The sequence below is a fragment of the Zosterops lateralis genome, assembly GCF_965231275.1.
Source record: "Zosterops lateralis genome assembly, chromosome: 28".
NCBI lineage: Eukaryota > Metazoa > Chordata > Aves > Passeriformes > Zosteropidae > Zosterops > Zosterops lateralis.
The window spans coordinates 1,992,463-2,018,545 of NC_139788.1; the positions used below are offsets into that span (position 1 = coordinate 1,992,463).

Below are 26,083 nucleotides of genomic sequence, written 5' to 3' on the forward strand. Positions count from 1 at the left end.
ACTCTGTTCCTTTTGATCAGTCACATACTCTTGCTTCAGTGGGTTCAGGTGGTGCCCAGGCTGTCAGTGCCTCCTGCCCTGGGTTCCTGATCAGCTGCTTATAGAAGGTCAAATGTTGCACATTTACCTCCAGAATCACAAGCAGAACTGCAGCTGACAGCTCCCCTTTGCTCTGATTCCTGAGGGGTCCAAACCCAGACTCACTTCCTTGATTTCAGCAGCTGCACAGATGAACATGCACAATTGTTTCAAAGTTCCTGTAGCAGAGGCTTACAAAATTGAGACAAGAAATGAATCCAAATGATTCCCAGTCCAAATATTGATTCCAACCACCACTCTACTTGTGCTGAAGCTTCCTGCCACCCCCTTTGCTGATTTCTTGGGATGTATTCCCACCACTTGTAGGACATGGACCCTTTTCTCAAAGGCAGGCCATAGAGAGGGCAGAGACAAATTACAGGCTAATCCCAAAACAGGTGGATATAACTGAGAACACAGGTGTCTGTCAGGGCAGGCCTGTGCTACATGAGGAGTTCTAGGAGCAGTGGATGTTTGCCACGAGCTTGGTGTCACAGATTCCAGGTGGACAAACAGTGTCACCAGTTCTGCTGCAGCCAGACAGTGTCACTGTACCAGGAGCCAGCCCTGTGCCAGAGCTTTCCAGGCAGAAAGATCCAACCATAACAAAGGCATTTTACTGATGTCCAACATCAGGCAGCGGCTCCAAAGCAGGGATTTCCAGGCTGGAGATGTCCTATCATTCCTCTCATCCCAACCATTGCCTGTTCTCCTGGTCCCTGTTAGGGTAAGGACAAGCACTGGAATTCCAGTTACATGCCCTGGGGTGATCATTTCCATCTCTTTTGGAATGTTTAACACACAGGAGGCATTCAGTGGTTTCATGCACTGCAACAGGTGGTCAGCAGAACAGCACCAGGCGCTACACACAGAGTTCACCTGAGGACACTGGAACACAGCTCAGTACCTTCTCTTTTGTTGGAAGTATTTAATAAAACAGTATGCTTAGCATACTCAGTGGTACCAGGTTACTCTACAGCAGGATGCAGATGGTGTAGCAGCCAATGGACCATTCTGGAGAGGTGTCATTTGCTGCTACTGGTAGGCAAACAGTTGCCCCAAATTCTTGAATGCAAGACAGGAACAGAATTGGTCCAAAATATTACTCTTCAAAACAAAGTCGTAAAAAAAAAACAAACCCCACAAAGAAATTTACATACATTCTACACTAAGCTACTATCTGTAGCAACCAGCTTCTAGAGGCCCTTGTGCAATTACCAAACTGTAAATACACACACACAGGTAGAAAAAAACCCCAAACACCCTAAAAAAACCCCTCCAGCTATTCTGACTTCCAAGAAGCATCTGCAGAGTCGAAGTCCCCGACCAGCTTTGCAGTAAAGGATTGTGTTCAACAGCTCACCCTCCTTCAAACAGCTCTAAGGTTTTGTAAAACCAAAGGCTGCCAAGCCAAAGGTGTGGCAACCTCCTGTCAGGCCATTCCCAACCAAGGCTCGTCCAGTAACTCCGGCTCCTCTCAGCAGACACTGCTACAAAACTACTCCATCTTCATCCCACGCCGACAGCGCCGTGAGCTCCGTGCTCCTCCTGGCTGTCCCCTCACATGGTGGCAGCCTGCTGGGGGGGCACCCCCGGGGTGGGCTGGCGGGGCAGGGTGTACATGGCCCCCAGGAACTGGTCGGCGATGCGGCCGGCCTCGCGCAGCCCGCTCAGCAGCGCCCCGTGCACCGTGGCCGGGTAGTTGCGGATGGTGTGTTCGCCCGCGAAGAACAGCCGAGGGATGGGCTGGGGGGGCACAGAATGACAGCAGGGTTTGGTCGTGGTTTTGGTATAATCTGCAGCAAATGATGCTTTAGCGATGTTAGAAGTCCTCTTTTAACGTCCCTAAAACTTTTCAGCCTTCTGATATTTACATTTCTGTACTGGAGCTTTATAACGCATTGTAACATAAACAAAGAGCGATGTTTGATAAACTGCAATTCCTTCCTGGGGGAAGGACAAATTGATGCACTTCTAGTTTGACCAGTGGGGTCAGAGAGGTGTCAACCTCATCCCCCAATCCCTGATCCAAAAACTATTTAAACCCTAATCCCAAAATAAACTTCCCTCTTTCTCGTTCTCACAACCTGACAGGTGAGTGTGGTTTTTTCGTGTCCGTCTAATTAATGTGTGGGTAATGTATATAAGATAGGCCATACTGAACTTATGTGTACAAATTACCAAGAAAATAAAGCTCTGTTGGATAAGGAATGTTTGCAGAGCCAGAGAAGCACTGGAGGGTCATGTCCCAGCTGTAACTGTAACTCTACAGCCAAACTGTCAAATGTGTTTAGGAAGAATGCTTTCTGATCCTGGAACTTGAACTCTAGCACACTGAGCAAACAAAAACTTCAACAATTCACTTAAATCAGCAGTTTCTCTTTCAACTAAGACCTTAAACAATTACTCAGAGAATCATAAAAAGTGGGAAAAAAAATAAATGTTCATATATTACATTCTATTACATTCTCCAGGGAACCATTTTATTCATAGCTGTGTGTATTAATGACTTGTATCATTAGAACAAGAACTCAAATAAAGCCAAAGCCACACAGAGTGGCTGTTGCTTTCAAACTTAATTCCCTCAACATGATCTGGAGATGACTCCTGCCTCCCATTTGGAAGAGACTTTTGATTCCTGTTGTTCTCACTCTGGCCTTCACCCTCTTTCAAATCACTACAACTCAATTCAATATGGTGACGGACAACAAAAATATGGAGTATGAAACACTCCATACATATAATATTAATTATATGTTAATACAGTCATTAGTATTATAATTAGTATAATATTAGTATAATTAGTGTATTAAGCACTCTGTTCAGACATAACCAAACTGGCTTTCTGAATAAAAATGCTCTTTTTTAAACAAAAAAATAACACCTGTGATGACAGAATTCATGAATGAAAAAACTAATTATTTTACAGGTTTAATCATTCATCATAAGATACAAGTTACCTAAAGTTGTGTTTAGATACGTACACAAATTACTCTGAAAAATCTTTCTGTTTGGAGGATTTTAAAAAAAATACCTGTGACATTTCTCACCTGTGGAGCACCTGGAATGGCTGGGCCTGGAGTGATTGGCTGGGCCATGAGGTCATAGTCGTTCCCAGAGGATCCGGCAGCCACGTAGGAGTAGGAGCCCCGTGCCCAGGGGTCGGCGCGCCAGCGGGACACCACCGTCTCCTTGGGCTGAGACAACACAGCAGCTTCACTTGGTGAGAAAGTGCAAATCCCACACTTTGTGACAAATACAAACTGTGCAAATTGCAACAATATAAGGGACAGAGTCCTTGGGCTGACGTCAGGGGTGGAACTCCATTTATATTCTATGATAATACATATTAAGGTGAATCTTTGATGGCAATTCCTTAAGTCTTTCCAATGTATCACACCAGACCCTGCTGCTGGAACTCAGACATTTACAGCTGCACATTCCTGCTGTGTGTGCACTGTTTCCTCTCCCATTATCAACATGATAACCAGCCCTCCCCTCTCCTCCAGCCCTGCACTGACCTGGGGCACAGCACTGCTGCCAAAGATGCCTTTGAGAATGGCAAGGCACCGACCAACAATGACATCGTCACTGATGTTCTCCATGATCCCTGCTGCTTCTCCTGCCACCAAGGCCAACAAAATTGGTGCTGTGGGGGACAGGAGAGAAAAAAAACAAATTGAATTATTGAAATTTTGATCAGACAAGTTGGACTGACACAGATCTGTAGCTGAGCCACGAGGTTAGAGACTAAACAAACCCAATAAAAATAGTCCTAAATTTTCCACCATTATGTCAATATGACAAAAGGAAAATGAATTTATATATGCCATGGTATTATTTAGAATTATCAAGAGAACTGATGTATTAAAAAGTAAATAAAAACATCAGGAATGATGTTTCAATGTTTCACAGTCTAAGCACATTAACTGCTACCCAACTATCCATAAGAAATGGTAATTGTTGTTTTGGATTTCAGCCACCTCACTTGGCTTCCACATGAGGTTTGACTGCATTTCTGTTTCATTTCTACCTGCTGTGCCTATCTTCATGAGAAGGAAGGCTTAGAATTCAGCATGTGAAGCTAATTTGTACATGAAATGATCTTTCCATCTAAACCAAAACCATGACCTTACTTGTTAACTGTATTACAGAGCCATCATAAAGCCACAAAAGCCACATGAACAGCCTCGCTTTCCAAGGCTCATTATTTGTATTCCTCCAGTAAAATCTTGCCAAACATTTTAATAATTCAGTAGCCTAGAAAGGCACTTTCTTTGCACAGCAATTTTTTTCCAGTTAACAGGAAAACTTGACCTGCTTATGACAGAATGGAATCTGCAAAACAAGTAACTTATTTAATAATGCTCCTTATATACACCTTTGCTTTTAGTCTGCTCAATGGCAGTAACAAAACCTTATTTACTGCAGAGATCTCCTGACAATCTGTGGTGGCAAAACTACTAATGGCAAAGTCCTGCTGTAGTAGAAATGGAATTTAACAAGCACAGCCTGGAACCCAGCATTAGTAAACTTATTTATATATGAATAGTGCTGCCCTGACCTACTACAGAACTGCCTGCAATCAGTGCTGTTCTCTGCTTCCATTTGTCTTCCTAAAAATATTATTTTCTCATCACACCCATTTCTGAACACTTAACAGCATTTTAAAAAGTGGTTTTTTCTAGATCTGAAACTACACTGGCAAAGGCAGACATGCACCACAGCTACCTTTGTACAGGTTCCAGAAGAGGAAAAGTTCTCCTCTGCTTGCAGTGGTGCTCCCAACATGGCCAAACAAATTGACACTTGGATCCCAGAAGACACGATCAAAACACAACACAACCTGCAAAGAAAGAGTTCAACAGTTAGGAAGAGTGCAGGGGAAAAATAAAAATAGTTACACTGTTGATGTTTATCACTGGACAGACCAAGAAAAGGAAATTTGGTGAATATATAGTGCATCTATATAAGCCATAGAGGTGTGTGCCCACAACTGCCTTCCCACAGGTCAGTGTGCTCTCAATTTTCTGGTTAACAAGTTTCACCAGATCTACTTCTGCAATTTAATTCTTTTAAGCCTGTGTGGGAAATAGACAGTTCCTTGGACAATTTTCATCATCAAACCCAAGCTAAACATCTGTGGAAAAGGCAATTCTTCCTTTCCTCCACCACACAGATTCCACCCCCACGTCAGATTCCAGCTGTGACAGCCTCAGGCCTGCTGTGACACCGTACCTTGTTCAGGTTGCCAAATCCCATCCTCTGCACTGCTGAAGTTTTCCACTCAGGAAGAGGTGGCACAAACTGAACTGCTGGAGGCTGCTGTTTCAGCACTCCCAGGGGCAGAGTGCACAGCACAGCATCACATTTATAAATGAAGGTCTGGCTGGTGGATCTGGTATTTACAGCTATCACTTCACAGCCTGGAAAAGGGAGAGAAAAACAGTTTAATAGGTCATGAGGCAAGAGTATTGGATTAAAAATTAAAGAGATTATCATAATCCCATCAGAAAGTATTTTGCTTATGGAGACAGCTTTACACTAACAGTACTGTACTTGTAGGCAAGTTGTTACTGGCCATTTAGCTCTGTGCCAGGAAACACAATTCAGGTGGCATCAGAAAATGGCCTTACTGAGAGAAGTCTGAAGATTCATCCAGGTCAGTAAATATTATTTAAATATATCCATAAATAAACACAAGTAGAGAGTGAGCCTCTCACTACACTGCTCTTGTAGCTGAAGGTTTCCCAAGCCCAATGTTTTGAAGAACAACAAAAAGAAACATTCCTTCCATTACATTCATTTATACTTCTAACACCAGGTCTTGTGGCACAAAGCTTTAAGCAGTCCCAGACCTCACTCCAAATGCTTCAATGAGATAAATAAATAAGAGAATAAATGTGAACAATCAGTAAATACAACTGAAAAAGACTGTGTCAAATGAGTCACAGAGATAATCGAAAAACCATTTGAGACTAATAAATCTCTAGCAACTACTCACAAAATCCTAATAAGAAATGTGGCTGTTTATTCAACCCCAAACATTTAATAGGAGGGGTTTTACAATATCAGACTTTACACCTACTTCTAGAGGCATTGAAATCTATTTTCTGTGCTCATGCTCCCTTCAAAGGAGTTTCCTGGAGGTCTCATGTACCTGATGCCGTGTAGCGAACCTGTCGAACCGCCGTGTTTAATTTGATGTCCAACCCTTCTGCCAAGGCCACTGGCACACAGGAATATCCATTCCTCACTGTCAAGTGACTGCCTGTGAATTCAAAGTCATCATCCTAAAAGGGAGAGGCACAAAGAGCATGCATTCGTAATGAAGTCCCTTAAAATCAATAGAAAGTAATCAACAGCTCTGCACAACGGCAAAAAATATTTTAAAAAAAAAGTTTTCAAGAGTCAAATGTGAAATTCTTTCTGATTATTCATCAAGTAATAAATATGGAAACTTTCAGCAGACAATACTGATAGAGATTGTTTTGGCACTAACAAAAAGCTGTCTGGTATTTCATCATCAAATAATAATCACAATAAGAATTCAGTACCTGCACAAAAGCAGACACACTTAACTATTAGAAACTCTTAACATCTTAACAAACTTTCATGAGAATGAAATAAAAACAGTTCAAATTTTTAGTGAATTTGTGAGTACTGACTACCTACCTGGTCCCAGTGCTTCAGTGAAAGTGTAGAAAGGGGTGTAGCATTAGCAAATTCTAGGTTTGCAAAATGCCAGTCAAGTATTTGCCTGTCTCTTGATGACAAATAAACATCACTAGAAAAAAAAATGACACAAAGACATTTAGTTTGTTGGAACAGGATATTGTAACTGCATTGCTTCTGGAAATTTCTTCACAAGTCATTTTTGAGTCTCTCCTTAGTCCAGAAATAAAAACATTAAAAACAACACAGATTCTATTTCAAACATCCAGACCTCTCTCATGGAAACTGAGTATCAAAACCCAGCAAATTCAGGTCTTTAAAGCAGAGTTTATGTAAAATACTCAAAGGGAAGCTAAAAACTTCAGAAACATAAAGGGTTACATAAATAATGGTTTAGGTAGCATGCATAAGGATAATAACAAACAAATAAAATTGCACAGAATAATAATATTGTACCAATATAAGTAGGAGTCTGTGCAGTCATTACTGACAAGTATTTAAAACCTCAAATCCCTTTTGAGATGAGGCACTGATTACTGCCAGGATTTCTACAGAATCGCCTTAGATCAAAACCACCTTTTCTCTTTGAGTCATCCCTAAAAATGAGGAAGGTGAGTTCTAAAACTGAGGGAACTCAAACTCTGGGTTTGTACTTTTGTAACCCCCTGAGTTCCCATAATAAAAACATACCACAGCATTTTTGAAATTCAGAGAAAAGGTACTAAAAGAACTGCTTTTTTAAGTATTTATCCTGTTAGTTTGTATCTTTACCTTGGTGGATTGGCTTCAAGTTCTTGTAATTTCTCTTCCAGCTTTCCTTGTGTTTCTGCCAATTCATCATACTCCTATTAAGATTAAAAGCTACCATTAAAACCAGTTTACATGTAAAAGGACTCAAAAACATCATGTAGCATCAGACTGGACCTAGTCTCAATAGAAATCACTAGAAAAATTAATTGATGGATTTAGTGGAAGCTAAATCAAGTTTGTTATTTTTTTTCAACATTTAATCCAGCATATTTTGCTCTTCTGCTCTTTGTATATACAGAGCTCTGTGTCACACTGCAGAAAAGATTAGTTTGGTGATATTTCAGGAATTTAAACTCTCAGAATTGAAGAACATGAGGGTGCATTACACTCCTGATATATTTTAAAGCTTCCTGTGGTTCTGAGAGCATTATATTCCACAAACTATTTCTTCTATTATCTCTCTTAAAAGTTTATAGCTAATTAGGTAGACATCCAGGTCTGACACCATCATAGATAGAATACTTTTTAGTTTCCTTTTTAGTGCAAATCTCTACATCAGGATATTCCCAGAGAGGGGAAGTAACTCTGCTTGTCCAGACAGAGCTCTGTACAGGATAATCTTTGCATAGAAAGAAATCTTTTAGTCAAGAAACCACCATTATCTTAGAGAAAAGATCTCTTTTCAAATGCAGATTTTATTTCTAGATTATTGTGAAATCCAGCTGTATTAAAGACCAAATCTGACATGAAAATTTATCTTCAAAATATTATATACTGACATAAGCCAGACTTATCTAAAACTGAGCTTTAGTATTCCCCAGCTAAAGGTACTCAGACCTATCACTGTTACAACCTAGAGTTACTTGAAAACACTGGATCATAGTGAGAGATGTAGAAACATTTATATTGGCTAATGTGATCTGCTGAAAATTTTGGCTAATTTTTGGTTGCTGAAGTCCTGAGAGAACAGGCTGACACACTGTATGAATGTGATCCCTCACCTTGCAAAGTGCAGTCAGATCTCTGTGTTTGCTTTTCACCAGGAACTCTGCTGTAATATCCCGAGGTGGCTTCACTTCTGAGGCTTCCTTGTACTGCTGATGGAGTTCTTTAATCTTCTCCTTTAAATTCACCATCTTTTCACAGAGAACAGGAAAAGGAAGAAATGGGGAAAAAATGACAAAAGGCAGATTTCAACAAGTTACTGTGGAAACTGAATATTCACTTTAAACTGTGCCATTATACTAAAAAGATTTCCTGCTTTTGGCAGGTATCCCTTATATATGCAATTCTACCTCCAAGAAGCCACAGTAAATACCCCCAACCCTAAATAACACAGCTGAAACCCAACATCATTAATTTCTTGCTCTGTTGCAGGTAATTGGAGAGCAGTCCACAAGCGTTTTTAACTTCAGAAACTTCCAGAAAAGTAAACATTATCTACCAGGAGCAAAAATAATGGAAGTAGTCCTAAACCACTGTTTCTGTACCACAAATCAGATTGTAGTGAAGACAATAAACATTTTTAAATAGCCCCCCAAAAGCTTCAGCCAATATCAGCATCTCTAAAAAACATCACTGTTTATCATGTCTGCCCTCTTTTTTTCTTTTCCCATATTATGTTTTATGGATATTTTTCCTTGGACATTTTTGTACATTTTGCCACTTTCTGAGGAACACAATGCTCATCATCTTGTTCTAAATGTCATTATCTGACCTTGTTAAGAAGATCTTTCAATTCCTCCTGTGTTTTCACAATTTTTTTCCAGTGCTCAATCTGCTCATCCTTCACATGCTTCTCCTGCAGTCTGGAAAAGGTGAGAAGTGAGAGTCAGCTCAACATAAAATCCTTGAGTTAATGAGAAAACTCATCACAATCTAATTAGTGGAACACAATAAAACCACAGATCATGGGATATTTTAGTAAATAATTGCACGGCAATTGGAAAATTAATGCAAGTTTCTGTAAATAAGGGATACATGACTAACTAAAATGTGAGTGTGAAGTTCATTTCTGCCATTACAATTGCCATTAGCTTTCAAGTAGTGTCAGTGCACTGTGTGGACACCAATCACACTGAGCTACTGCAGGAAACTTTCAAGAAGAGAAGTTTTCTCCTTTAACCATCTGTGAGATCAAGCAGCTGTATTAGGAAGGTAATTCTTAGCTCTAGGAGCACAATTGTTTCAGGTATCTTTTGGAAATTCATCCACAAAATAGGAAAAGTCTCCCAAAAAGAGAGGAGTCACTTACTGTATGACAACCTCCAGAGCCTGACCTAGGGAGACAGGCTTGTTATTGAGAACATTGAAATCCAGCTGATGGCTGAGATAGGACGTGGCTTCCAGCAGACGATTAAATTCTTGCTCCACCATTTCATCTTTCTCTTTGGGAACCTAGGAGACAAAAGAACAAGAATTGTTCTTAACCCATTCATAAATAATACAGTTGTATAAATAACATATAAATAGTACATTATACAAATAATACAGCCCTTGGAGAAAAAACTTTAATACCTGGTAACAGGCTTTGAGATATTACTCCTTTTTTAAAAGGTTCATGGAAACAGTATCAGACTTACAGCTTGTCCATTTGCTTCATAAAGTGGACATTTTTGTTTGATCTTTGCCAGTTCCATATTTACTTGTTTGCTGACCACAGCCATGGGATTTCCTCCTGAAAAAGATTTTATATAGTTAACAGAGACTCCTGTAAAATTTGTCTGCAATTAAACAAAAACTGTACAGTTTAAACAATTTCAGAGACTAAAACACCAACTCCAGTGTGTGCATTCCAGTGACCAAGTGTAACACTGCACTTCACACCCTTATTCCATGATTATATGAATTAAACATAAAAATATTATGGTCTTTTAATAGGGAAGCTGAAATCTGTTTTGCTATGAACTGTGCAAGTTCAGTTCTTTGTGTGGAACCAGTTTCTGTTTCCAATTTAATAAGATTAATCATGAGAGACACCAAATTTAGGCTGTCAGTAAAAATGGGGAATTTATAGGTATTTTACAGTATTTTATCATTTTACTACATTGCTGAAGGATATTCCACACTAAACACTTGCCCAATCTTTTTAGTAGAGTAACCACCTCAATAACTGATGTCATCCCATAAAAGAATAATAAATAGGAAGAAGTTTGGCTGGTTTGACATTATTTTTTACAACTTTCTTTGAAATCATGTGGAGAAAGTACTTTTGGGGTTTAAACTCTGACAAAGGGCTTTCTGTTTGGAATGGATCTCCATTTCCTCATCTCCCTTGTTTTCCCATGTAAATTTAAAGAAATTTTCTGTCTCTTTAGGGTCTCTCCCATCACACAGCTTTGCTATTTATGCAAACTGCCAAAAAGGCTGAAGGAGAACACATACTTTTTTTTTCAGACTTAAAAATACTCAATTATTTTGCCCATGAAAGAAAATAGCCATTAAGGTTCCACATTTCCTCCCTGGCCCTTTTGATTTTGAAAAACTCACCAAGTCCTGTTACCACCATTGCCCCAAGATCAGCCACGTAATTCCCTTTGCGAAAGGTGGCGACTCTTCCTCCCACTCGGTCCTTTTTCAAAGACAAGATATTAAAAACCTCTAGTTACATTCAATAAGACATCTCACTGAAATATAATCACTGAAATATCTACAAAACATGCTACAAGTGTTCTCTTAACTGAAGGTTCAATTAACAGAATGTACACTTTTCCAAAAACCTCTGCAAGTGAACTCAAGTCACAATTAATTTACCTGAGTTAAGGAATAAAATGCTTAAGTAGCATTTTAAAAAGGGGAAGAAAAAAAGGAAATAAATAAAAAAGCCTATGCCTAATCTGATTTGAGCAGATTTCACTGTTCCTACAGTAGTATCTATTGTAATAAGTTAGCTGACACTCCATTATTTTCACATGAGAAAAGCCAATTCTTTAGTCACATAACTTATTTTATACAGTTTTTACAGACCTCGTGTAGTTTTTTTTACTACTTCATTTATTGGTCGGAAGGTGATTTGTGTGTACATGCTACGATTCAGGGTGTTTACATTTTTCCTTTATGGGTTCTCATGAAACAGGTCTCATTGTTTACACAGATGCACTTATTTTTCAACCCAAGAATAGGTTGTTTTCATACCAGGAGTTTTCATACCATGACTATTTTCACATGGGAACTTGCAAATTACTTAGACAGACTAACTTTGACAATTTAGCAGAGCAGGTCTGATTTTATGAGGCCTTTTTTTTATAATTCTTTTACCTGTCATAACAGAATCCACTGTGATTCCAAAGACAATCCGTGCAGAAATTTATTTATGTTCTAGATTTCCTCCTCCCCCTGATCCTGGGACACCACAAACCCTGAGCTGCTGGGACACAGCCCTGCTCTAGTACTGGACAAAGTTACTGCTTAAATTGCCAAATGGAAGTAAAACAGCACAGAAATTCATACTCTGGCTTCCAGAACTGTGACATCCATTCCAAAACTCTGCAACTGGCGAGCTGCTGCCAACCCAGAGACTCCAGAACCAATAATGATCACCTTTCCTGTCTTCTTGGCTAAAGAAAGAGAAAAATCAGCTGCAGTAGAGTCCTTTATATGTGCAGCACTGAATTGCAAACAAGTCATGTAAAAGTTGCATTTAAGAGATACCAAGAAAAAAAGCAGTTTTCTTCTCATGAGTAGTTTTGATAAAACAAACTCTTTAACAAAAAGAAAACTGAAGTAATTCTGAATGTAATGCTGAGACAGGTACAAGGAAAATACACTAGCAGGACATCTGGAACAAGGAAGAAAACAGGAAAAAAAAATGCTTCCAGGCAATTCTCTGAAGAAGAAATCAATTCCTATTATTTATTGGGGACAAAGTATCATTGTTTTATTTCTTTCTGCCCTAGAAGAATAAAACTTAAAAAGGGCAGATAAATTCACTTGCAAAATTCAAGAATCACATAAGCATGTAACAGATCTAAGCACAATATTGTGTTCCTGACTTTAAATGAGGAACCAAGATAGCTCATTAAAAAGTGACAGTCACTCAACTATCTACAGATTTGCCAAGATTTTTTTCCTCTCAAAGTGATTTACATAAATACATGGCTTCTCTATGCCAAAATAAAACACCAATAATCATATGGCTTTCCAGCCTTTTTTATTTTCTCAGCACTGCAATCCTACAAAAGAGCGCTCAAAAAACCATCCTAAGAATAATAAAAAAACCCTTCAATTAGAAACAATGTTCAAGTTTCTTACTTGGAAGGGGCTTCACTCTTTTGTAGATGCCAAAATTGATGAGCCCATGCCGCTCCAGGTAACTGTGGACCCTGTGAACGAGCACTGTGTCACCTAAAAGAAAGAGAGAAGTTTCAGAATTATTACCTGTGTTAATTTCAGAATTATTTCAGAATAAATAACTCCATTTGCAAACAGTAACTCCTCACTCTTTTACTGCCTTCTTGCATCACACCCAGCCTAAGTCTTAAAAAAACCTCCCAAAATCCATACAATTAACAATATTTTACAGCTGAAAACCACCAAGAAGCTGTAGCAAACCTTAAAAGCTGCACATTAATTAATTCTACTGTAACAATCTATCTTTTTTAGCAGCTTTTATAAATCCTGTGATATTTCTTTAGCAGATGATGAACTCTACCAAATCTAAATCATATAATATTCATATAATGCAAAAATCCCAGTCTGTACATGACCACTCATGGAGCTCCACTAACAAAGGACTGAAGCATCTCAGGCAGCTTTTCCTCAAACAAAAGTGAAAGAAAACAGCAATGATACACACAGTAGAATTTTAGCAATAAAAAAAACTTGACTTACTGTTATAAGGTGCTTCTAACTGTTGGATAGTTGCTTCAAATGTCAGCTGTATCTTTGGGTTATCCAACCAGAGCTGCAGCTGCATTTAAACAAACAATACAACACATCATACTAAGCAATAATAATAATAATAATTAAAAAAAGGTATTTTCCAGGTGTGTTTTTGCTATCAAACTGTCAGCAGATAAAACTCCCTAATGAATTAAATTTTGGCAGGACTACCCAAGCCACACTGAATTTTCACCTTCCAGTGTTCCTTAAGGTGCAATACAGTCTGAAATTCTCACATCATTTCAAATATGTGGAAATGCACCAAGGTAGCAGAAAGGTGTGAGGAGCTGGAAATGTCAGTCAACATTGTCTTTTTTGCATCAGATTTCATGTTTTTGTAAAAGTTACAGCAGTATTTATCATGCTATAAAGTTTATTTATCTCCAATATTTAATGATCCAATCCATCTTCATCAATATAAGACACAACCATGGACTGCACTGGCCGCATATACTCAAAAAAACTTATTTACAAGACATTTACAGTTCAAAAAATCGAGCAGGAAGAATTGTCTGTGATATGTAAGTAGGTCAATTCATACTAAAAAACAGAACTCCTACTTTGTAGCACAGAGGCAGGAATTAATAAATAATTTTACTGGTCTGTGCATAGATCTAGCTCATCCATTCATAATTAGTCAGTTATTTGGGTGTTTCTCTAGAGTTGCATTGCTGAGCTTCACAGTTCCTCACAGATACCAAATTAAAGTGGAAATTGTACAACTATGAGGAATAGGAATGATTAAGAAATAATTTGGAGAAGTTCCTCTGGAGTGAATAAGGCCCACAGACCAGCAGTGCTGCTTTTCCCTGCAAATATCTCTCTCCAGTAATTTCTTAATTTCAGTGGAAGGCTTTTCTGCTTCCAATACATTTGTAAAAGGATCACTCAGTGCTCATTTTAATCAAATTGTTTTCCAACCTCTTTGGCATGCTCTGGTCTGTTTTTTTATATCTCATGACTTCCCAGAAGTTACAAACTAGAGTTAGAGGAATATTTTACAGGAATAGCAGAAATCATGCTCTCAGCATGAAGATGTCCACCACACATAAATTTTAAATAATTTCTTTAAGTTATTAAGCACTGGGTGTTACCATGGTCAGTACCCCGTGATGTTTCCTGATCATCTTTAGTCTGTGAGAAAACTGAGTTGTGCATAAGGTGTTTTGTCTCTTAACTATGGTAACACAGCAATTTTCAAAACATTTCTTGCTTTCCCTACTGTAATTTTTCTAACATGACTTCAGTTTTCCAAAATACAGGAGAAAGCCTTGATCCCTATTTTGGACATTGTAAATACACTACAGATTCTTTATGCCTTGATCCCTGGTTTGGATGTTGTAAATACGTTACAGATTCTTTATGCTGCTTTGACCAAAAACTGGAGAGCACATTTCTTAACAACTTAAAGAGCACGACAGGATGCCAGAAATGAAACCCCACTGTCCCAAAACCAAAAAAATTCCATCACAACATGGTAACAGCCAAAATGTTTTACACAAATTTCCTACCCTTTTTCCACCAACACTTTCACAACAAACTTACGGTGCGGTTCCTGATGTACAGAAAGACCTTCTGAGTCTGCTGGGGCCCACTGATTATATCAGGGAAGCAAGCAGCTTCTTGAGAGGTCATACGGTCGTGTGGAAGTCTGCTCTGGAAAGCTGCACCCTCCACACCTACAATAAAAAGACAAGGAGTCTACAGGCACTGCAAACATGATCCTTCCCAGCCAGTGCAATCAGCCAGTGGCTAATTTCGTGGCAGGCTTTCATTTTAGTTCTTTTATTTTACTTCTGCAAGGTTTCTAAGTTAAGAGTTTTCTGAATTACAGGTATCTAGAGATAGTGAAAAAGCTACACTGCAGGGGAGATAAAACAAACAAGTAAATAAACAAAGCCTGACAAATAAGTGGGGTGGGGGCACATATCCATATATTATATATAGCACACATACATAATATATGTATTAGCAATAAAACATAATTATTTTAGATGCTGTCCTTAATTTGTGTGGATTCCAGTTTCTAACACAACTGGAAAACTGTTTCAGTACCTGTTCAAAGCCAAAATATCTGTGATAAACAAACACAGCATCTACCATCCTCTCTCACTTGCTTGTCAAAGTTTAATTTGCACTGACCTTCCCCAGCTGGAGGAACCCACTTTAAACTGTCCTTTTGCATATCTGATATATTTACAGCAGGCAGTGCAATGAAATACAATCACCCTTAGGCATTTCCTGTGCTCCCTCCAAACAGATTTCCTACTCTTCTTTTTAAATGCTCCACATGTAAAAGGCTGATGCTGAAGCCATACAGAAGAGGTTTTCTCTATGTAAAGCCTTCATTCATACAGGAACCTGCATTTCTACCAATTCACACACTGCCAGTGATGAAACTGCATTTCTGTACCCTGCCTTCCTCAGTCTCTGCTGTTTTGTACTATAGAAAAAGTGACAAACTAAGACACAGCTGCATCAAGGGCTACAGCAAAAGTGCAGAAAGCAAATCCTGTCAGGCACAGAGAGCAAAACAAGGTACTGAGATGTGAAATACAGCAAGAAAAAAATAAATCTCCCATGTGCTAGAAGTGAATTCCATCAGGACAGAGGACAAGGCATTCAATCGAGAAAGACAGAAGAAAAACTTCACAAAAAAAACCCCCATAAGTATGATTAAGATCACTTGCTGAAACTGGAATTGCTCAAATGATTACAATAAATAGCAAAGTAAATAGAAGCTTGCAGTGTGTTACACTAATCAAGACAATGGTTTGAGAGTTTGAAGTTCATGTACAGCAGTACCAGGGAGAGGAGTTCCCTGCTTTTAATTCTGGTGCCACCACACACCCCCTTTAAGCATTTTTACTTCCTAAAGGCGCTGAAAAAAAAAAAAATCAAGGAGGGAAATGGTTGTGAAACTAACAAAAAAAACCCCCAAACCAAAAACTCCCAAAACAAATCAACCAAAAACAACCACACAAAAAACCCAACCAAACAAAAAAAAACCCCACAACAAGAAAAAAAAAAAATCCCCAAACCCCAAACCAAAGAAACAACAAAAAACCAACCAATGAAAAACGAAACAAAACAAAAAAAAAAAAAACCCAAAAAAAACAAAACAAAAAAAAACAACCCAACACTACAACCAAAAATTCATTCACAAGTAAAGATCAAAAGATCTGTGTGATGACTCAAGGTAAAGAAAACTGTCTGTAATAATTTACACAGATTTTACAAGAAGAAATGAGTAACAGAATCTACAGAGCATTGCAAGTAAAATAAAATTAACCACAGGAGAAGTTGACACACCCACAATGTTTCCTGCACTAATATTAGAATAGAAATAGGGGATAGAAATATGAGAATAGAAACCCACAGCTCTACTAAGAGTTCAGTTTCTCCAGCAACAACCATCCCCCAGCCCTTCTGCTGTCCTTCCATCATGCTCAACTATGAATTCTGGAAAACTGGGCATGGAAATCAAACAAGTTACCAATTCTCTGACACTTTATTAGTGCTAATAATCTTAATTAAGGTTCTAGATCCTCAAGTGCTGGCAAAAAGCTCAGCAGCACAATTTTCAGAGAATGGGCAGTTAAAGACCTGAAATGCTGAACCTGATTCCCCCTTACAGGTTTGTGATAGAAGAAGTTTATTTCTCCAGGTACCTGCTAAAAAGCCATTTAGTCATCAAACACCAGCAAACTCTCAGATGTGTGGATTTAAGACAACTCAGCAATTTCTTGAAAAGCTTTGGGATTTATTTCTTCAAATTGAGCAGCCAGAGAACATGGTGCTGCCAAGAGGTGTGAAAAGAACTCCCAAGGTGGGTTGAGTTGAGCTTTTAAGGCCATTTATCTTTCAAACTTTAAAAGTGGAATAACAGAGTAGCTGCAGATGAGCACAGGTATTCAGGAAAAAGAAAAAAAAAAGCTAATAAAACAACCCCCAAGAGTGTTCCATACAAGAATGTAGAAAAAGCATAGCTATTAAATAGCAAAGAGAGCATTTTTATTTGGCCAACCACTGGAAGATCTTATAAGAACTAAATGTCCTTGAATAGATTTCTGCAACTACACAGCTCAAATCTAAATGGATTTGGATTTCAGGCTGACTAAATCCCATTTCACACCCTTACTGCTCGTATTTCATGAAAGCCACATATTAAAGGGATTACCAGTTCAGAATTACATATTTCTCCTTGGGAAGGTTCTGCCTAGACTGGATTATCAACTCCTCTTTGCACACATTTGCACACACACACTTGCCCATTTCCTGACATCCAGCACTAGCAACTAATTGGCTGAAATTCTGAGTATTGAGTTTCTTCCTCACAGAACAAACCCTGATGAATGCTGCTCATTTAAAGATTTACAAACACATTTGCAGATGAACACACTGAATGAAAGGATTTTGGCTGTCGATTTGGACAGTTGTTAGAGCACATAATACAAAATGCAAAATATGCAGAATTTCCAATCAGCCAATGCCTACCTAAAAATGAAATAAGCAATGCATCCTTAAGCCCATGAGCCATAATAACCAGCAGCTCCATGCAAGTGGTGACATCCATAACAGTTTTTGGCTCCCTTACTTACAACAGCAAAGGATGCTCTCTTAGATGAGTATCTTGAAGTTTTATTTGCTTCAAAAAGAGCAACTCAGAGGTACAGAATACGTTCTGGAGCCTTTAACACTTGTTTAAAACCCTAATCCTGAAGTGAGAGCAAAAGCAGCAGAGTTGGAGGAAGATTTAAGTAGCACTCCAAGTAGTTAAGAGTAAAGACACCAATCCTGTGAATGAAGCAGTGAATACTGCCAGCAGCAGCACCGAGGCCAGAAGGTGAATACAATTGACAATCCAGTCCAGTGAGGAGCAGACTGTGAATCTGCCCAGCAGACAATCTCCTGGGCTAAGTGCTGGCACACAGGTCAAACAGAAATCCCTTCAAAAGACAAAAAGGAAGGAGCAAAAAGGTACTCTGTGCTATGTTTCTTCAGCAGATTAGCAAAGGGTGTACTGCTCTAAAGCTCTGTGGCAATCCAGGTGGTACAATCTGGCTAGGTAAGATGGAATTTAGACTCCTCTGAACATGGAGAGGAGTGGAGGGATGAGAGATCGGCCTGAGGCATTTCAACACAGGTTATTAGCTAAGTGCCCTTTTCCACAGTCGTTATAAACCTTGACTGAACTCTGAATTACCCCACACTTTTTAAAACTGGTGGGTTCACAACTCCTGCAGCTCTGGCTAAATCGGGGACCAGCACACCCATGCACACCTGCAAGCATCGATCCCTAACCTGGCAGCTCCTGCTATCAGTGGCAAGCATCAAACGCCACCCTCACCTGATGCTTGGCCGTCTCCATACCCTCCAGAACTGTCGTCTTGAAGTCCTCCTGCTTGCCCTGTGGAAGGAAAGAGGAGAACTCAGGGACCTTACTCCATAAGTTAAACCATACTGGACATAAAGGCCCGGCAGTTGGCGTTTTTAGGTATTAAATTTCACCAACTAACTAAACCCGTTTTCTGAGAATCCCATCTTCTGGAACCTAGGTTCAGGGCACCAAAAAAAATTATGTTCTGAAGTGTTATCCAGGTTACTGGAACGCTTTACATCAGATTTTATGGGAAATAAAGAAGTACACCATATGTAGCATTCCTGGTGGATAAATACTTATGATCTGGCAGATGGATACCATCAGACACTATGGATCTCAAACCCTAAGAATTTGATAATCTTGCCTTTGGTGCTCCCAAGTCTCCCCATATCCCAAGGAGATAGTTTAAAGCATTTTGTAAAGCCTCTTATGTTCAGGAGACCCTATTTTTTTTCCCCATAAACCCTTCCTTTAAGCTTTTCTTCAAAGGCTCAGACCCCTTACTTTGGCTTCAGTACCCTCGATACACCATCAGTGTTCTAACACACTAAGACCGTCTTTGAAGTCAAATACATGTCACACCATTGATCAGTGATGTGATCAACACCCAGCACTGAAAGACATCAGTCTTTCAACATTCCCAGCAGTGGAAACATGAGGAAAGGCTAAGCACTCATCTGAAAGACCTGAAGAAGTCTCAGAATTACCTCAGCCTGTATCTAAGTCCTGAACAGGAGTGCCACACAAGCAGGAACAGAGAAGAGAGATGAGTACAGCTGCAGTGTCTGCAGAGCAAAGGCACTCCACACCTCACACACTGCTCACTCCACAGGAGACACCAGCTCTGAGCTGAGCTCATGGCCAATATTCTTCCAGCATCAGACATCTGCCTGAAGCCCCATCGCCTGCAGGGCTCAGGAAGGCACAGCACACCTCAGGGATGGCCCAGGGCTGCCTCCTGCTGTACCGAGGCTCCTTCAAACCACACACACAAGTCAGCAAGTCCAAACCAACAGGCACTGAACACTCTGCAATGGTCACTGGAAGGGACAGTCACTTCCTAGAGCACAGCTGCCCAGGTGTCATCTCCAAACAGGCATAACCTGAGGCTAAACACACAATTGTTAATACTCTGTAGAGTCTGGGTGGACAATTTGGCCAGAATGTAATTTAAGGCTCTTAGGGGACACACTAACTGAGAAAAATTTCACCTGAGCTACAGATTTAACCCCTAAAGCAAGACACAGAAAGGTAAACAAATGTTTCCATACTGTGCTAAACTGGATTAATCTAGAATGTCACATTAAACATCTACAGATAAAACAAAATAGGAACTGAAACAAGACCTCCATTTTCCCTTAGTACAGCAGAGGAGGTATAACTAGCACTTGTATAAAATCAGTCTGCCAGTAGGGAAATAAAAAAAAAACTCACAGAGAGACTGGGACAAGTCAGATTTTGACAGGCCTCACAAGACCCAAGTTAAGATTCTGTGAATAAACATATCTGCAACAGCAAGACAGAATTCTTTACTTGATCTACATTGCAAGTACTTTATTTTGCTTCCATTCTGGGAGAGACTAACACAACTGAAACATGAATATTTACAGTCAAACATAGGCCATTAATTTGCAATAAGAGTTTCACCTGTGCCTTCCATAAGTTAAGAAATTAAATATATTCTGACTTCAGTCTATGACATTCATAATCCCTGAATTAACACTGACAGTGAGCAGAGGGGGAAAAAACTGTTCTCAGCTTACAGAAAGAAATCAGAATCTTCCTCTTCTCATCATTATTACTGAATGCTTGGACAATTCTAAAAGAATACTCAGTGTGAGCAGACAAGGCCTGCTAGTGAAGATTCCCTCTCCTTCCCTGGAAAAAAGATCCCAGCTGTAAAGGAACTAGCAGCAAGCAAACTGCTGATCCCTGTTAACATCAAACTACTGCAGCTCAACAGGACGTGTCCAAGAGCAGAATCTGCTCAAAGTCTCAAGGCAACAGAATACCAGAGTGTGAGCTGAAGAGTGAGGAGGAAGGTCCACAAAGGAATCTGCTTCATGTCATTATCCACTGTTTCAAAATGAAGAATAGCTGCACACAAGTATCACAAAGTACTGAATTTATTTAGGAAAACTGACAAGTCAGGTAAAGTAGAGACAAAGCACCACTAAGTTTGACCATTCCCTTGATCTTAATCTTGATCATATTCAGTTCCTTGGAAAACAGCACCTAAAAATACAGGATTACCACCAAGAATATTGATAACACTAAAAGGCCAAGAGCTAGTAAAGAAAATCTTCTATAGTTCTAAAAATGAAAATCCAATTTGGTGAGGAAAAACAAAACAAAGATTCTTAGAGGAAAATAAAAACAAAACAAAAAAAAAGAAGCAAGCTCCTTGATTCCAAACAGGAACACAAATGTCATCAGTCAGCACTGCAAGGGAGTTTGGAAATTTTTTGCTATTAGACAATATTCCTCAAGTAAAAAGAAGAGAGATACTCTAGGGAAATTATCTTAACCATGAAATACTGCCACACCTTTTAAAACTGCTCTGCAATAGCATGCAGGATATCTTCCAAATCCAGACTGTAACAGCCACAACACGTGGAATTCCCCACAGCTGAACACAGGAATGGAACCTACTCAAGAAAGGCCAGGCTCTGTCACCTGTAGTGTGACATTAAATAATCCTTTCCCTGTGAGCTGTCTGTGGGGACAAGCTAATGAAATACCAAACACCAGCACCAGAATATTTTTAAGTTGCACCATCAGGCTTTTCAGCTCCAAAGCTGGAATGTGACAACCTCTATTGCATTACCTGCATTTTTTCAGGATTTAAACACAGAAATTAATTTTTAAGGTCTGCAATGAGAATAAATTAACAGTAATACCCAGGCTAACTAAAATTTTCCTGTATTTTCAGTATTCAATCCTACTCTAGTATTACTGTCCAATTTAATATTTCTTATAATGCTTCAATTTTTCCTTCAAAGTGACAGAGAAAGGAAAAACCTCAATTATAAACACTGCTTTTATACACAGCAGACTCCATGCTGCCTCCTCCTTCTAAGGGGTGGCTGAATTAGAAGTTTCAATGCACTTTTAACAGCCAACATAAGATGACCTGATTTTCTTGACAACTATATTAATAAAGACAAAAACAGAGAGACTCACAAACAAATATAGTCTCAGAAACCTTAAAATTACAGCAGGACTAGCTATGGAGTGACAGCTTGAAATCTGTCTTCTTTCTACTTTATTGCTTCATGCATAGTCACAGATTCTAGGAACAGAGAAATGATATGATGACCTGAAATCTACTCATTTCTAGGCAGCCTGTTTGAAAATTGATTGTATTAAGATGGATAAATACAGTGGTTACAAAATAATATCAGGCTGTTGTGTGTACAGAACTCCATGACTCATCACTGCTCATCTTCCATGTTCTTTCCTTCACAAGACAAAACCTGTTCCACTGGACTCCACTGATTGTGTCTCAAACTGATTTCAATAATCATTCTTAGAGGCACAAAATGGAATCTGAGAGAAATGAAGTGTATCAATATCAGGTCTCAAGGATTAAACACAATGCCTAAGCTAAATGAAATACTAAGCTTAAAATACTTCCTTAATTACACCTATTAAAATTCCATTTTTGCTACATCAGCTACAACTGGGCAGGTTTTTTATCACTGCAAGTATTTCAGTCAAGCATGAGCTGCAATATTTCTGTATCAAGGCAGGAGCCAACAGCTGCAACAAGGAGAGGTTACAATGGTAAATCCTAAGAGATAAAACCCACACCCACAGCTTTTAATTTTTTTTTTTTTTTTTTTTTTTTGCAACTGAAGATAGGAATACTCCAAGCTAACACCAGTCTTATGTTCTCAAACCTGCCAGCCAAAAAGAAAATTAGGATAACTTAAGTCTAATAGTGACTCACATGAACCTGCAAAGATTCAACTACTAGATTTCAGCTCTTGTCTAACACCAGCACACACGTTATCTCATGAATCTCTTGGCTCTAAACTTTGCAAAAGCATGAATTTTTATCAGCTGAGTGACACCCCAACAACAGACCTCACTAATGGTGGCAGCTGTAAAAACAATGGAGGTAAAGAACAGGCTACTGCTACTACCACAGATTGCAAAAACTGACCAAAAAAAACCTTCTCAATGTAAAGTGAAGCTCTGTCTAAGCTAAGAGGGAAAGCACTGAAATTGAAGCAAACAGTATCCAACCAGAATTTAAGATTAGAGTCATTGTTTAGAGCCACAGGAATCAGAGTAGTTTAAATCTGTTCTTCTGCATAACAAACCCCCCATAAAAACAACCTCTTTTCTCTCTGAGTTTATACTCAGCAGGTGTGGCAGCAGAGAGCCAGAAAGGCTATTCTGGACAAGCTTCCAAAGATAATTCAAAAATGATCATGAGACTCTAGCACAAGAGGTTTGGCTGCATTTGGAATTATATTAATGCATATTCCTATCTTTATCAGGCTGTTCTGCATTTCTCCCCTCCTTCCACACGTGGGGCCAGCAAATAAAACACTGTAGGACAATTATTCAAAACCAGATTGCAACCAGACATGGGATTCATGATGCCACACCCAGCCCTACCTAATTTCTGTTAACAAATCAGGTTAAATGATTTCATTTCAGAGGAGAAGGTCTCTCTCCACTCACCAGATGGCTCCTCTGGCTCACTTTCATTCTCTTCTTCTGCAGGAGCTGGTGGAGGTGGTGGGGGCAGTTTTTTCTCTTTCTCAGCTTTAGCATTTCTCTCTTCTTCAGAGTAATACTCATCTTCTGACAGGTTTGCAAGACTCTCATCCATCTCTCTGTACTCGACCTGTGAAAAGCACAACAGAACATAAACACACTGAAGGTGCCTGTAAATCCGACTAACATTAATATTGCAAGTAACAAAACTGCTTAAAGATAAGGCTTGAGTTACCTTATGTTTCCAACAGGAAACAACAAAAACAATTCTAGATTTCTCATCAAAAGAAAAAATCTTTCATAGTCCAAGTTCAGTCACTAAAAAAGAGCAACAATGGGCACAATTCAAAGTAGCTTTGGGAAGCCTGTGTACAGGAAACCCTGGGTTCTTTAAGACACTAACACACTCTGTGATCTGCTATTAAGTATTTACATCCCACAATGTCCAGCATATTCAGTTTTTCCCACTGTTGCACCTCCAGGAGCTCCTACTCTGAAGCCAGTGATGGTGACCTCTCAGTACACACATGTATTTCCATGGATATTTGGTGTATATCACCACACAACTATTCTGTCCAAAGGCCCTTCAAAGTCTGAGCCTCCACAACTTCTGAAAAACCATCAAGTTCAATAAAAAACCCCTAAGTTTTCCCCTAGATTTATTTTAAACCTAGATACCCTCCCAAACTAAGTCCACACCATGAGAAGGTGACCTTGTGCTGGTCTGAGAGCTCAAGGGGACAGATGGTGATACAAGAGATAAACACCCTTTGCAGGTGGGCACTGTCAGTGCAAAGAAACATCACAATCTGCACAGAGCACTAATTCCTACCAGTTCACAGACCACTGTAAAGAAGGAATGCTGCTCTGAGGATCACAGAATGGCTTGGACTGGAAGGAATGTTCAAACTATCTCATTTCACCCACCCTGCCATGGGTTTCACCAGACCAGGGTGCTCCAAGCCCTGTCCAAAGTGCCCATCAACATCTCCAGCCACAGCTTCTTTGTGCAACCTGTGCCAGGGCCTCACCACCCACTGTAAAATATGCCTTCCTTATTCCTTATTTTAATTTAAAAGGTGCACCAGACTGACCTACCCAACAAGGGTAGGGAAGGATCAGTCCAGTTATCACATCACACAACGGCTCTGAAGAGCCACACTCAATGCCACAGGACAAAACAAGTCCAAAGTCATTTCAGCTTCCATGTCAAACACCCCAACCCCGGGTACAGGCAAGATCTTCTGAAAAAAGGTTTCAAAAAAAAGTTTTCATTAAAAAAAAGGTAATGTTCTCACATATTCAGAACAACAAATGAGAATTACATACTGATTGGAGAATTACAAACTATTGCAGACCTTTTACAGCTGTTAGATTTTATTGCTAAATCTCACACAGCCTGGACTCAGCTCTCCAATACCAATGGAGGGAAGATGAGGAACAGTGAGGACTGAGCATGGCATCAACCCTGCAAAACCAACATCAACCCTGCAAAAACCAGCACCGACCCTGCAAAAACCAGCACCGACCCTGCAAAAACCAGCATCGACCCTGCAAAAACCAGCACCGACCCTGCAAAAACCAGCACCGACCCTGCAAAACCAACATCATCCCGGGCACAGGAGCCTGGAGAGGCTGCAGCCATACACCGCAGTAACAGAAGGATTTGCTGATAAAATGTAAATTCACGAGCGCTCCAATGCACTCCCATGGATTTGGGGTGTTTTACTGCTCGGTATCCGCTCAGAAACCGCAAAAAAAGTTCCTAAACAGCTGCAGAAAGCTCTCTCTTATGACGGGGCACGATCCTCCCCAGAGCCCACGAATGTGAGCCAGGACAACAGGGGATCTTGTTCTTAATCTTAAACGAATGTGGCTTTTCCTGCGTGTCCCCCAGTTTATCTTTTGCACTCTGGACACCGGAGCGCTCGGTCCTGGGGATGTTACCTGCCCCCTTGGGCAGGGCCCGGTGTGTGCAGAGCCCACGGCAGGGCCGGGGACCGGGATGCCCTGAGGAAGGGCTGCCCGAGCAGGGTCTTCCAAGACTCTCTAAGGAAGGGCTGCTCAAGCAGAGCCCCCAGGACGCCCTGAGGAAGGGAGCAGGGTCTCTCGGGACTCCCCGAGGAAGGGCTCCCGAGCAGGGATCCCCAGGATTCCCGAGGAGGGGAGCGGGAGCAGGGCCAGGCCCGAGCACGTCGCGCACGAAGCGCCGCCGGGCCCCACCACCGGACCGCCCCACACCTACTTTAGCTCGCTTGCGGCGGCTGGTCCTGCGGCCCTCGGGGGTCTCGGCGATGCCGGTGGTTTCCCCGCCGGGCGCGGGGGCGGCCCCGACGGCCGAAGGCTCGGACCCACCGCCGGGAGGGGAGGCCCGCGGCGGCTCCTTCTTGCGGGGGGTGCGCTCCGAAGCCACGCCGCTATCCGAAGAGGAGCCCAGGGCTCCGGCGGCGGCGGGCGGGGGCACCGGAGCCTCCGGCCCGGCCTCGCCGCCCGCCGCCGCCTCCGCGCCCTTCTTGCCGCCCGCCAGCATCGCCCCCGCCGCCGGCACAAAGGAGCCGCGCGGGGCTGCGGCCCCACAACGTCACT

General features: G+C 40.5%; 1 protein-coding gene across 1 annotated transcript; it reads right to left on the bottom strand.

The window, feature by feature from the left end:
- Positions 1-992: 992 nt before the first annotated feature.
- On the bottom strand, positions 993-26,027 carry KDM1A (lysine demethylase 1A; the record flags this gene model as incomplete). Its single annotated transcript, XM_083879302.1, has 20 exons — positions 993-1,824; positions 3,129-3,275; positions 3,600-3,727; positions 4,810-4,924; positions 5,317-5,504; positions 6,239-6,371; positions 6,754-6,865; positions 7,525-7,598; positions 8,505-8,639; positions 9,221-9,311; positions 9,758-9,900; positions 10,086-10,180; positions 10,993-11,074; positions 11,953-12,059; positions 12,754-12,846; positions 13,333-13,411; positions 14,929-15,062; positions 18,734-18,793; positions 23,462-23,627; positions 25,743-26,027. The coding sequence occupies 20 exons, from the start codon at positions 26,025-26,027 to the stop codon at positions 1,639-1,641; spliced, it is 2,553 nt and encodes an 850-aa protein (XP_083735428.1). The 3' UTR covers positions 993-1,638.
- Between the last annotated feature and the right edge of the window lie 56 nt (positions 26,028-26,083).